This window comes from Atractosteus spatula, chromosome 7 (genome assembly GCF_055471065.1).
Source record: "Atractosteus spatula isolate fAtrSpa1 chromosome 7, fAtrSpa1.hap1, whole genome shotgun sequence".
In the NCBI taxonomy this organism is placed as follows: domain Eukaryota; kingdom Metazoa; phylum Chordata; class Actinopteri; order Semionotiformes; family Lepisosteidae; genus Atractosteus; species Atractosteus spatula.
Genome location: NC_142712.1, coordinates 46508513 through 46522906, shown reverse-complemented (window position 1 = coordinate 46522906; position 14394 = coordinate 46508513). Strand labels below are relative to the sequence as shown.

The following is a 14394-nucleotide window of genomic DNA, read 5'->3' as shown; positions in this document are numbered from 1 at the left end:
TAATCCATCTTGGTTAATCACTTTGTATGCATCACGATTTCCGTAAAAACTATATATGCAATTGTGTGTGTATATAGATAATTAGTAAAGGATATGCTGAAAATGTACATACATACTCATCACCAATGCCATTTTTAATTTTTTTTCTTTAATTTTTTGCAGGCGAAACTAATTGAGTTCAACCCCCTGAGGGCGACTGATGTGAGACTCCCAGCTGGGGCCGTTTTCGTGATCGCTAATTGTTGTGTTGAAATGAACAAGGCTGCAACTTCTCATTTCAACATCAGGGTTGTGGAGTGCCGAATAGCTGCAAAGGTATGCTGTGCTCCTAATCAAATCCGAATGACATCATTCTGCAGAGATGCCCTCTCCACAGTATCCACACAAAGTCTTTGTGAGCGAGACTGGAGCTGTTAGTAATTGAGCAAATTAGCAGAAGTGGGGTATACTGTGGGTTTGGGAGGTTGAGCCTGGAGTTCTTGCACGAGATTTGATTTGTATTTTTCAGACACTCCTTCTTAATGTTAGAATCTGCCATGTGATATCCTATATGTGGTGCACTTTTGACCATGAGTGCAGGGTAATGGTTTTCAGATTCTTCAAGGTGGCCTGAATCAGTGCCAGACTTGCAAATGGAAAGGAAAACAAAGCTTCACTGCCCTCTGTTCCTACTTAGTTAAATGTAAGTTGATTATACAGATTCTGAATATTTTATAAGTCACGCTTTTTCATGTGAGATTCATATTATGCTGCAGACAGTGTACACTTGAGTGTTTTTGTTTTGTAACAGGCACTCTTTATGTAATACCATTTCAGGAAAATCAGTAAGTAGTCTTAGAAGGTTTTAAGGATATCAAAAAAAGATGTAACCTTTACTAGCCTTTTTTTAAAATCCTTCTTAACGTCTTTATTGAGAAAGAATTCAAGTAATTTTCATCAGCAGGACTATTTATTTAATCAGTTGTTAGACATTAGCCTGAATACTTTGCTTGTTAAATTGGGTGTTTTCCACAATATGACACGCACTGCTTTATTACTGGATTGTTTAATATCCACCTGGAGTTTTTATGACTAATGTATTACTACTTAACCAGAATGTCTTTGCTTGCTCATTTCACATCTCTGACCACTACTTTCCATTTTGGTCTGTTTTTATCTGACATCTCCTTTCTCACTAATGGTATTTCTCAATAAACAAAGTACAGTAATCTGTCATTACAGGGCATGGCTCTACTAAGCCGTTTATTTAGAGATCAGTGGAATATTTGCAATAATGGACTCTAAAGTGTAGGAAATTCCATCTGCTGTTCAGCTAACAATAACTAACAATAACAGTTTATGTGTTTGATAGCTTCCCAAAAGGGTGTTGTCAATATAGACATATAGAATGTTTATTGTTTCAGCTTTTTAGGTGATAATGGGACATGGGACCCAGGTGCTTCTAATTAGCTTCTCCTTTCTGTTCTCCACTGTAAAACATGAAAGCTACAGAAATACTAAATTGCATGCAAAAACAAAAACTAGTGATTGTAATGTAATTAGGGTTTTAAGAACATAAAAACAGTTACAAACAAGATATAAGTGATCCAGAGGATCTAATCCAGCTCTTTTCTTACTGAAGCCAAAGCATACAAGAAGTACCTCTTATTTTGAATCCATTGCCCTTCTCACTGTCGCCCCCACAGAACACCCACGATTCTACTGAGCTTGCAGATTGTTCCAGGTTATACTGAAGCCTTTATGTCCACCTGTTGCACTGATAGACACATTGTACCATATGTATTCAGATTCTTCAGAACCTCAGAAGCTGTGTGTGGATGTAAATATACCTGTTGACTCAGTGGCTCAAATGGTAGGGCACTGTGTCTGTCCCTCTCCTGCCTGGCCATCAGGAATCATGGACAGGTTGTTCATTGAGGAGATCACCCTGGACTGGCTATGTTTGGAAACATTTTTTTTTTCATTTTAAACCCTTAGGTTCTACACACATCACCTATACAAGATCTAGATATGAGTAAAATACAAAAAATAAAGAAAGAAGGAGGTTTTTAGCTCCGGTTAGAACAGTGCTGTTCAGCTTCTTGCCGTGATCGAGAGATTTCTCTTACTGAACTTTGGTAGAACAAAAAAATCATTATTATGCTGTACTGGAAAAGAAAGGTCCAGAGAATGTTGTCCTCACAGAAATGATGTGTCCAATAGTTTTGGCCATTGTACCTAACTATTAAATAATATTAGCTTTAGCGTCTTTTGAAAATACATTTAATGTGCTCCATTATCTTTATGAAGTAAATGTAAATATTTATCTGATGAAAAGGACTAGTTTACTAAACCTAAAACCATGGAGAGAAAATGAAGCTTAATTAACTTCACTTTAAATTATATTCCCCTAATAGACAGCTGTAATTAACCTTAGTCTAGTAGCCTTGGAACCTGCACTTTTATTACAGTTCAGTAACCTCTCTTTCTGTCTGCTAGGATATGAGTAGGTCTCAACTCCAAGGGAGCACCACACAGCACTCCAAATATCTAAAGCATATTATTATTCTACAATTTTTAGAACATCTAATTAAGCATTTTAGGCATTAAAGGTTACTGATTAAACTTGAAGAAATGTTTACGCTCTTAAAAATAACTGTCCTTTATACTGACAATTTTACGGGAATCCTTTCTGTCTTCTAAATTCAACAGGAATGTGTAGGGACTTTTTTAGTCTATTTTAGCATGCTTAATGCAGGGTGTGTTTTCTGCACTTCAAATAGTTCAGCAGTGCAGAAAAGAAATATAATGTGAAGATGTTGTAAAACAACTGGTCTGAGTTTAATATGTTAATGAGGTCCCCATGGAGCCACTGAGAAGTGATGAAGGAGAAGTCTTGGTGTAGATGTCTTCAAACTTGTGGGGAAAAATCCAACAGGTTGAATGTGTAATCTAAATCTTTCTGTAGATTTTGGCAAGTCTGTCATCATACTAACCACCACTGGGAAACTGTATTTTTTTCAATCTGTTTTGTAGCAAACTGAATCATAATTCCTCACAGCATTATAATTGAGATAGAGAAAAAGAATATAATTATAATCATAAAACAATTATATTTAACATAAAAATGGTACTTAGCCAGCACTTTGAAGTCCTGCAGTGATGTATTCTGCATTAGACATGTTGAATGGTTAATAATTTGTCAAATTAAAATTGCATCACAGGGTCAACCAATAACTGTTTTGAAGCAAAAGCTGAGCACTGATGTTGACAATGCTCAGCTTTTGCTTGATTCTGTCTGGTCTGTATCTGGACTTGCTCCTTTTCAACATTTCTACTTTTGCTGCTCACAAAATAATCTTATCAAAAACCACCTGGAGGATTTACGTCAACGTGGGTATCGCAATCCTCTTAACTAGCCAAAATGCGAGCACCTGCCATTTTAAAAAAAACGTTATTCGCCTTTTAAAACTTTTCAAAGGCTCAAGACGCATGTCTCTCACTGTGACCAAAACTAAAGGCAGCTTTAATTTTAGGACTTTAATAGACTTGAGATGGAGAAACTCCCCAAGAAACTGGTAAATAAACTTTTGACTTTGAAAGGTAAGTGTTTCAGTATGGTGTTCTGTAATACAAACGTTGAAAAGGAACAACGTAAGTCTGGCCATATCGGTATCCAGCTTCCCCTAGCAGCAGGCATAACTGTCAGAGCCCTGCCCGTGTGGGGGGGGGCCTGAGCTGCCCTGATGTCTCTGGATGGCTGCAGTGACCACCGCTGGGCGCCTGCGGGCGAGAGCGGCGCTGCTCCTCCGTTTGAAGCTCCGTGTGCTGCGGGCGCGGCGGGACCGGCAGTGTGAGAGATGGCGGAGAGGTGTGATGGTGCACGCTGCCGGAGGGAGGCCGACAGGTTGCTCACATTAGTAACACAGGGCTGACAAGTACAGTACCAGGCGATTTTCAATTGTTCAGTCACAGCAAGCATTAAAAAGAGCGTTGCGGACGTGCTTGGTTTTACGTCGCTAGTCGGATATTATCAGACATTTTGTTGCGTTTTTTTTTCTCTAAATACTTGATGGAAGATTAACAGGCTGAATGGTTCAGAAAGGATAATTGACTTCATTGGAGACAGTCTCCATGGTCTTGGTGTGTGATTATTTATGTTGCCACAGATCAGTGGTAGTGGGTGCCAGAGATAGGCAGCCACTGCGTATACCAGCTTTCAACCAAGAATGTGTCTGCAGCTTTCTCTCAATATGTCTTACCATACCACATCCTTGAGGCCAGACTTCAGTCAAGAGGAGACTGTGACAGCCTGAGATAACATGCACATCCAGCTTGGTGAAACAAACAATTGACTGTCCTGTGGTGTAGCTGGCTAGTCTGCTACAGCGTTAAGAACTTGTGAATGCATTACACCTCAGGTTAGACGATATGTTCATAGGAATTGTCTACATGCATTCTGAAATCTAATCTGATATGTTGTCACTAAATTTAGCACACAAAAACTTAGTGCTAGTGTTAAAAGTTAGTAGTAAAAAAGTGCTAAAAGTCAGAAGTTGTCTAGTTTTTCAGTGTAGTAATTTGCAGCATCTCATTTAAGTTTTATTTACTTTCAGCATAACTTAATCATTATAGTGACTGTAAGAGAAATGTAACACTGCATGAAACAAAATGTGAGACTTTTAGTTAAGGATATTTTACTGTATATGATATTTTTAGGATCCATTTTTAAATAGCCAGTTTTTTAAGAATAGATTTTAGTACTTTAATATAGAACTAATTTTGCACTCAAGCATTACAAAATGAGTACAGTATTTTTTTTTATTTCTGAGGAATGTATGTTTTCTGCCATGCTACTCAGACATAGCCACATGTAATTAGTTTGATTGTTGTTGTTTAATTTTATTTAGAAAGCTATTTTGGGGGATTTAGACTAAGACAAGAAAATAAATTGTTAGTTTCAAACTGAAATGTTGGTCATTCTACATAGGATCAAGTTCTACTGGGTTTTGGAATTCTAAAAAAATACATCCAAATGCTGCATGCAACCAGCAGAGGGAATTCTATGAACCACAGGATATTTCCTAACAAAGAATTTTCATCTAAACATATTGGACAAAGAGAAGTAGAAAAATGTGCTGTTTTGCTTTCTTTCTGTAGCTTTTTTGAAGATTAATTTTGCATTGTTTAGCCAGAGTGTCTGGCCTGTTTTGATATGTTTTCATTGGGTGAACCAGTCACCTCAAATGAATTTTTGACATGGAATTCTTCCTGTCTTATCTCTTGACGAATCTTATTTGTCCTTCAAAGTAAATGAAGACCTTATTTGGGAATGCAAATGTATTTTTTTACATTTTTTTGTAACCCACATAATAAAAAATACAGGCATAAAAATAGCATAACTTAATGTGTATATTTTCAGCTTCTGTCTAAGGCAAAAGGCCTGGATTGGAGCAGACTGCAGAAGCTGGGGGATGTGCAGACAGAGCTGGGAGTTTCACTGGAGGAGATGCTGAAGACAGTGGAAGAGGTCTTGCACCCAGAGCCTTACACCCGAGAGGAAATTTGTCAGAGTCTGGCCATCACCCCAGCCCAGCTCTGCAGCAGCATCCTCAGTCAGAATACACAGCATGGTGAGTGACTAGCAAAAAAATAAAACCCCGATAACACCTCTAGTTTTCCTTGTGCTGATGTAATCCTGCCTGCTGTCCCTGGCCACAGAGTCAGTCAGATTTTCATCATTCTCAATTGTTATACAGCTCTTCTCTTGTTTTTGGTAAAGTGCCTGTAAATCCCAAGTACACAGGCACACTCTAAAACTGCTTTTTGATCACAGATGCAAAAGTCAATATTACTCACACGAAAGAGGATTATCCGAAACAAAGTAGAATTTGTTCAGTTTCTTTTTTAACGAATAACAATAAATAAGATTTGATCTCTGGTGTCACTAGAATATATTTACTAATGCCTGAATTATGCTTGTATAAGTTTCTCAACAGTAGTTTTCCCTTCTCCAGACATTATTTGTTATTTGGAGCAAAGGAATGGCTACTGGAGAATGTGTGATAACATAGCCTACCTTGACAACATGCACAATAAAGGGCAATACTGTTCAGGTTTATTTCATAAGGTTTATTTCAGTTTGTTTCACTTATAGGGTTATTAAAATAATTCTTAGAGAAAGGCTTCCAATCCTTACACTGCATCAGTACAGCTATTTCAGTAGGTTACTGTAATGTGCCACTCACAAACAATTATCAGATGTAGACGTCTTTGTATATGTCAGAATTAAACAATACCTGTAAAAAATCTGCTATTGAGAGATTTCACTAGAGAAGACAAAGTTGTCTAGAATATCTTGTTCCTGAATGCTGACAACAACAATCCATTCTGTCTTATAGCAAGGCTGGAAACCTTGCATTTTAAAGTATGAGCTGATCTAACAAGTTACTGAAAATTGAGCTCCTATTAACTATCTAACAGAGCATACCTGTCATCAAGCACCCAAACAGGCTGTCCTAAAGCAAAGAACTGGGGTAAATGGATTTCCAGTCATTTCTTGCCAAATTTCCCAGTCAAGTTCTATTTTTCTACCAATTGTTGAGCAGTTAATTTATAGTGTTACTGCGGCTCTATGCACAATATCCACTGCCATGCTTAATTTTGTTCTTCACGCTACATTTTTTTCATTCCTCTTTCTTTAAAATTAATCTGTTCTTTTTCTGTTCTGAATGACACAAAAGCATATTATTTGACTTTCACAAAAATCTGAGAACATCCTCCCAGGGTTGTTTAGTAAGATGGCAAAGTTAAGTTTGTGTTAATGTAAAAACCACATGAATGAAGTGGTTTTTAATTCACAACTTCCTGACCCTGGAGACCTAGGTAGCACTTCTGTGGATTATTGATCACAGCCTTCTGGGGTAACACAGTGGTAGTGTCATTGCAGAACATTTAGGTAAAAGAACCCTCCCGATTTTTCAGGGCAGGGAGCCAGTGGCTGCAGAGTCATTCTGGCTGCTGGTGTATAACGTGACGAGGGAAGCCGAATCAAAAGTATTTTGAGGTGATCTGGCCAGTAAAGTCTCGCTCTACCAAAGGGTGGTCTCTGAATCAGCCCCAGTCTTGGCAAGACATTTGCTCTGAAATTGAAAACAGACATGTTTTGAGTTCATTCTTTGAGTTACTACTGTTCAATTGTGATTTACAAGAGTGTGTGAGATATGGAAATCTCTCACGCAACTGCAGATATGCCTTGAGTGAAAGCACATTGTGAAAACAGCCAGCTTCATACTGTCCTGACTGGATAATCCATAAACAGCCTGTTTTGTATTTGCTTTTAACTGTTTAAAGTGTTTTTACTGTTTTTCATTCTTGTTTGTCAACTCTTACTCTAATAGGGTGCAGTTCTTTGTGTTCTTTTTCTGAGGTTAAACCTTTGCCATCAGTGTGTGCCCATAGACATGACGTCCTGCACAAAACTCCCAAGAATAAGTAATAAAATCTAATCATAGCTTTTTATCTAAAATTCACGCAATCTGGTTGTTAAGCAAAACAATCACTATTAAAATAAATAAAAACCACAGGTTTATAATAACATGTCGTGCAGAAATACTCATTAATTTGTTAACTGTATTTCAAATGCCTGTAGAGTTATTTTATGTTTCTAAAAGGGTAATAAAATATCTTTTGAGTTACTGGCCCTTGCAAATACTCCCAAAAGGTGGAAGAAGTTCAGGCATAAACTAAAACATATGTAATCTCTTCTGGTAAAATTGGAGTTTTATATATTTCGACTGGAGTGCACCTTAGAGTTATAAAATAGAAATGCTATTGTAATTGATTACACAAGCTATTTCCTTTAGCCTGCAGCAATGCTTCTCGCGTGTATACACCTCCGCAAGCTTGATCTAGCTTCAAGTCCCCAACCACCTGCTGCCCATGCTTTTTCTTCACTGTGCCAGATTATGCTTACTCAGGTAGATAATTCACAGGCCCGAATCATCTTCTAAGCACTTTGAGAAGCTACTTTTTAAGGTGCTATATAAAATAAAGTTTATTATTATTATTATTGACATTCTGTTTGACCCTGTGGTATGAGGATGCCCAATCAAGAATGAAAATTTGTCAACAGAAAATGAGAAGGAATGATTGCCAAAACACACACAGACACGCTCTTTCTCTCATGGTTTCAGATCCCTCATAATTGAAGCTGACTGCTGTTTGGCTCAGGGATTTTAGGCACCATCAGATCTGTCAGACAGAGGTCCGTGTGAGGCAGCATAATAAATAATATTAGTATTAGACAGATGTGTAGTGTCATAACTAATCTTTTATTAACCTTATTGCAGTTTACTACATACTATTTGTACAAACAGTATTCACTTAATAAAAGGATTCTGAAAGTTGAAAAACGCAATGGACATGAGTCCCCAGCATATTTTGTGATAGGAAAATTGTGTGGCTTCTCACCTGCCCATTACAAGTAAGTTCAGAGTTCATTCAAACAAAGCAGAGCTCTGTTCTCCTGCCTTCAGCAGGCTGGACTCATAAAGTGCATAATTAGGACCCCTGCATTAGATAGATTGAAGCTAAAATTTACAATTTTTTAACAAACAAAATCAGAAACTAAATAAATCTAATTGCATTTAAAATCTTGTTTATCTCAGAAATGTTATAGTATAGCTATAGTAAAAGATCACATGGCACACGTTCTGACACAAAGAGTCTTAAGATACAAGGTCTGGGGTTGACAGGCAGGCCCTGCAATTCAGTGGTGCTTCTGGAGCTGTTCTGGGTCACATGACAGAGTGCAAAGTGGATACAACATGGGTGCTCTGACAAATTCTGGTTCATGGATTCATATGTATTGTTATCAAATGGACATATTTATAGCCTGCAACTGGCAACTCACTGAAGCTAAACAGGTGTGAGCCTGTCCAGTACCTGGATGGGAGACCTCTTGGAAAGCTAAGGTTGCTGCTGGAAAAGATTTTAGTGGGGACAGTAGGGGGCACTCACTCTGCGGTTTGTGTGGGTCCTAATGCTGAAGTATAGTGATAGGGACACTATACAGTAAAAAGGCGCCCTCCTTCGGATGAAATGTAAGACCAAGATCCTGACTCTCTGTGGTAAAAAATCCCAGGGTGTTGGGTTCATCACTCTGTTCTCCTCCCCACTAATAGCTGATGTGTGGTGAGCATATTGGCGCACTATGGCTGCCGTCGCATCATCCAGGTGGGGCTGCACATTGGTGGTGGTGGAGGGGAGTCCCCATTACCTGTAAAGCGCTTTGAGTGGAGTGTCCAGAAAAAAGCTATATAAGTGTAAGGAATTATTATTATACAGAATCATATCTAGAACTATAGTATCTAGAACTATCTGCCAATTATATTAATAATTATGCATTGCTGGTGTCTGCTTTGAAGAGCTTGTTTTCTCTTGCAGTTACCAGCTTCAGGCTGTACCAGCGTGCGAAGCATGTATACAGCGAAGCTGCACGAGTGCTGGCGTTTAAGGACGTTTGCAATGAGGCACCTGCCGGGGCGATCCAGCTGCTGGGGGAGCTGATGAACCAGAGCCATGCAAGCTGCAGAGACCTGTACGAGTGCAGCTGCCCAGAGCTGGATCAGCTAGTGGACACATGTCTGTGAGTCTACGACATACCGCAAAGCCACCTTCACCTGTTTCATTCCTAGAACCAAAAATATACACTACTGTATGCAACCTAAATATTCTGCAAAAATAATAAAAAACAGCAGTGGCTGATTAGGCAGAGGCAACGGATATTCCTTAAAATTCCAAAAAGATGCTTTACTGGAAGTCTTGATGATATCCTCCACAGATCTTTATAAATTAATGTTTTAGAAATAATTGCTAAATAACAGGAACAGTCACTGCCATTGTATGGCTCAAAATTTTTTTAATCTGAGTACAAAAACAGAGTATGATGCTGGTTCAAGTGCTTTAAACAAGTGTGGATGTTTAAATGTGTGTGAACGCACATTACAAAAACATATTTCTTATTTTGATAAAAGCACATTAAACATAATAAAAATAGCTAATCCTTATTTCAATGTACAATGGTCAAGAGGTCACTTACAATGGAAAGAGCTGGTCTGTCCCAGATTCTTTCCAGTTCCATAAAACATGTGTTCACAGACCAGCTCTTAGTTTTTCTGTTTTACCTTCTTAGTGTAGCTCTAGGTGCTGTGACTTCACTTGGCAATCAAGAAAATAATTGCTATCACATCCCCTTTTGAAATAAACATATAAGTTAAAATCAACCCCATTTGACAGGAGTATGGACTGCTGGATCAATGACAAAATGAGCACAGAACAAGAATATTATCATGGCCTGCTCTTTAGACTTGCATTGGATTAATGTTTTTAGTAGATATGACACAAAGCAAATGCAGATGAGATAGCCAGTGAAGTGATCATTTAGGATTTCCCCTGTTTCACTATTATATATGTCCTCCCCTGTCCTGTGTCTAGGCTGTCAGGTGCAGCTGGCTCTCGACTGACTGGTGCTGGATGGGGAGGCTGTGTTGTGTCAATGGTACCAGTGGACAAGATGGGTTCTTTTCTGCAGAAAGTACGAGATGCCTATTACAAGCCTGATGCCCGGAGAGCAGCTTTGGAAAAACAGAGTTTATTTGTCACCAAGCCTGGTGGAGGAGCTGCAATTTATTTGGAGGCCTAAAAAAGTAAAAAGTATGCTTTAATGCATCTGCAAAAAAAAAGTTTTCTTTTCTACTCGTATATCATGATGGTGTTGGAAGTTTGTGAGCAGCACACAGAAAAGTTCCAAGGTTCTTAATGTCCATTTGTGATTGCTCAAACTGGGAACTTCAAGAAAATCACATGTAGGTTTTTTAGGAACATAATTACAGGAAAGGCTGTTTTGTACACTAATACTTTTCAAACCTTTGGTTCTTTCTAAATAAAAAGAACATATTGAGCTGTCATTGATCAAATTGATCAATATGGGTTTTTTTTTATTTTCAGTCACCCATGCATTATTCTGCAGTACTTTAGAGTTTAATCTGTCTCTAATTGACCCTAATAAGTCAATAATCAAGTGCGCTTAACAGAATGTGCCCCAGCTACTAAACCAAGCCATGGTGTGGTCTAGCAATCCAGTGTTGTGGTGAATAAACCATGCCTAATAATACATCTGAACAAATAAAAACTAAAAAATGATATGAAGACATTTTGATATTAGAAACAATTAGACTGAATGTAAAGAAAGACAAAATGAGCTGAATGTGTAAGAAACAAGAAAGAAACATGTACTGTACTTGATTTTGTCATAAAATATTTCTGCCATATGGCTAAGGGTATATTCCAAATTTCTTTGCTTTTTATTGCTATTATTATTTTTGTTTGTTTTTGTACTGGCACAAACCATTTGGCAATAACAACAAGGCGTGCTTAATTGTAATTCAGCAGTGCCATAACAGTTTTGAAACTCTATTCTTCCCCTCCGCCTGGAGAAACTTCAGAATCGCTGTCTGCATTTTTCGTCTCTTCTGCTTCAGTCTCACGCTCATCCTTTCTGTGATGCCGACTACCGGAGAAGGCAGCGTGTTCCTAATGAAAATGCAAACCATGTGTGCAGTTGGAAAACAGTAGAAACTGATTTAATGATGCTTGTTTATGTCATGTACTGTAACCTTTTGGTGACAGTTTTTTTTTAAAGAACCAACATTAAGAAAAAACTATGCAATTACCATAAAATATAAATGGATGATTTTAAAATAAAGGACCAGCTTAGAGAATTAAGAAATAATAAAAAAGAAGTGGTTTAGTGATTTATGTTGCACACAACTGTATTTTACGTCAGATTTACATGTACTGTTTTCAAGTAAGTTTATACTATTTGTCTAATGTCAAAGTGCCTGCTTCATGGAGTTAGCTGAAAATAACATACCCATTTATGAATCAGCATCTCACTCTTGATCTTAATTTCTGTAGTGTTACACATTATTGCCCTTTTCATCCTATAAAAATGCAAAACATACACATTTAGAACATAGTTTATGGTTTATAGTTTATTTGTTAATATATGGACTAAAAGTCAAGATTATGCAAGTGATGGTTAATGTCTGCAGTGCAGGATTTTACATGCAGGTAGCAAACAAAATTACAAATACAAGATGGGAAACACTTAAAGCTAGAAAAGGCTACTTGTGAAAAGGGCTTTTATGTTTATGTTGATACTGTACGTCATTTACATCTTCTAAAAAATGCAGAAAAGATGGGCCGAATGAGCTTCACTCATTTGTAACTATACTTATGGTCTTAACATTAAGGACAACACTACATGAGTCATATTTCAATTTTTTAAATTAATTAATGTAATAAGCAATGTGATCATGTCACTGCAGTGAGCTAAAGAGATATTGTAGAAGAAAGGGCATGTACTTTTAGAGCTATGTAAGTAAAAACGTGTGTAGATATTTAAGTTAAATTCATGTGTCAATGCTTAACCTTAATCTTAAATTTTTTGATGGCTGCCAAATTACACTTTGCTGAAGATCACTTTAAATGGAAAAACACCTGGTAACTGTACTATTCTCTCTTTGGTGATACTGTATGTTGCTTTAGTTTCAATCAAATGAGCACTTGGATGGACTTCAATCGAGTTTTCTAGATAAAGTGTAAGAAGCAAGAAGCAATACAAAAGGCACACAAAATGATAGACTGGTTAAAAGCATAGATTTTAAATCGAGGGATGTAATGATATAACTGTCAAATGCACGAGTAAGACTTCATTTAGAATAATTTATACAATTCTGGTCACCGTTCTTCAAGAAAGATATTGCTGCTCTGGAATCAGTCCAGAGAAGAGCAACTATATACATTACCAAGCTCAAAGGAATGTCCTACACTAATAGGTTACAAGTGCTGAACCTTTTCAGTCTTGAACAAGAAGACTATGAGGGGACCTAGTTTAAGTATTCAAAATCCTCAAAGGCACTGACACAGTCAACCCAGTGGATTTCTCCAGAATCAACAGTGAAACACAAAACAGATGACAAACTGAAAGTACACAGAAGTGCCTTTAAAACGGAAGAGTGAAAGGACTTCTTTTTGCAAAGAGGTTGTGGGAGTCTGGAACAAACTATGCAGCCATGCTGTCAAAGCCAGTTCCCTGACTTCTGTTAAGAAACAGCTGAACAATATTGATCAATTTGCTACTAATTGACAAACTGGCAAGATGGTCAGAAAGGCTCCCGCTCATTTTAAATTTTTCTTATGATCTTATGTTCTTTAATCAGCTGTTTAATTAGTCAAAATGAAATTATTTAAAGTTAGATTGTGGCTCTCCAGCACCAATGTTGGCTACCCCTAGTATAGTGTCTTTTGGCTTTTGTTCTGTACCTTTAATTAAATTTAAAACACCTTAGAAAAGTGTCTTAGAAATTAATTTGGTTAATTTTGTAATTGATTACTTACTGTAGGTTGGACAAATGGCTGCAGACATTATGCTCCACTGCACAAATGTATGCAGCAAATATTTTGTACATGCTTTTTTAACCTGGCATCAGGTATCATGCTTCTCTATCTTTCATATTGTCTTTAATACATAACAGAAAGCTTAAAGCTTCTAATTAACAGCTAAAATAGCACTTGATTACATTTACAAACACTTCCCAATTTTATGTAGTATAAAATGGACTGGAAATATCAGTTAAAACACTTGTGTCAAAACATGATTTCTCTGAGCCTTGATGCAGTTGAAGATCCACTCCACTCCACTCCACTGATCTCACTAGAAACCACGACAACACCCGGTACACACACACAGGTAACAACTGATGCACAACTTGCCCTTATTTCAAAAAATTGATTTCTTTAGAAAAAACTAATTGTACATATATATTTTTAATAGTCATACCGGTTTATCTGCAAAGTGCGTAGACGTTTTTCTTGATGTATTTCAGCAATGTCCTTCTCGGTTTCTTCACATAATCTGAAATATTAAGAAAATAATGCATATTACATGTAACTGTGGATCTATTATCTATAGATATTATCTATCTATTATCTATTAGTAAATATTTAAATAAAATTAAAATAAATAATAGTTCTTTGCATCATAATAAGACTGCAAAATAAGTTCTTCATACAAGTTTTAATGGTTATATTATCAATCGCCTAATTTTTATTAAGGTATTTGATAGGGATAGAAACTACTCTCTTTTGCATAGCAACTAGTAAGTCAAATTTTAATTTAGCAAGTACAATTTAGGACTTGCATAGCAAATTATCATTCAAAAGATTTGTGTATTAAAATGTCACATGTTATTTTGACAGTTGTTTTACAGTTACTTCAGTTGTTTGCCATTGCTTTTGTTTCTTTAAATACCTTTAGATTTTAATCAACTGAAAATACCATTTCACCAT

The 14394-nt window shown here is 37.0% G+C and overlaps 1 protein-coding gene and 1 long non-coding RNA gene across 2 annotated transcripts in view; one reads left to right on the top strand and one right to left on the bottom strand.

The window, feature by feature from the left end:
• galk2 (galactokinase 2) overlaps positions 1-11324 on the top strand; it is a 31355-nt gene extending 20031 nt beyond the window's left edge. Inside the window, exons 7-10 of the mRNA XM_088921179.1 lie at positions 163-315; positions 5402-5612; positions 9427-9628; positions 10477-11324. Of these exons, the coding sequence (XP_088777305.1) occupies positions 163-315; positions 5402-5612; positions 9427-9628; positions 10477-10684 (774 nt within the window). The 3' untranslated portion in view covers positions 10685-11324. The remainder of the gene's footprint in view (positions 1-162; positions 316-5401; positions 5613-9426; positions 9629-10476) is intronic.
• Positions 9887-13960, bottom strand: LOC148831172 (uncharacterized). Its single transcript, XR_016091331.1, has 3 exons — positions 13886-13960; positions 11915-11984; positions 9887-11574 (listed from the first exon to the last, which is right to left on the bottom strand). It is a non-coding gene; the product is annotated as an uncharacterized LOC148831172 (long non-coding RNA).
• Positions 13961-14394: the final 434 nt, after the last annotated feature.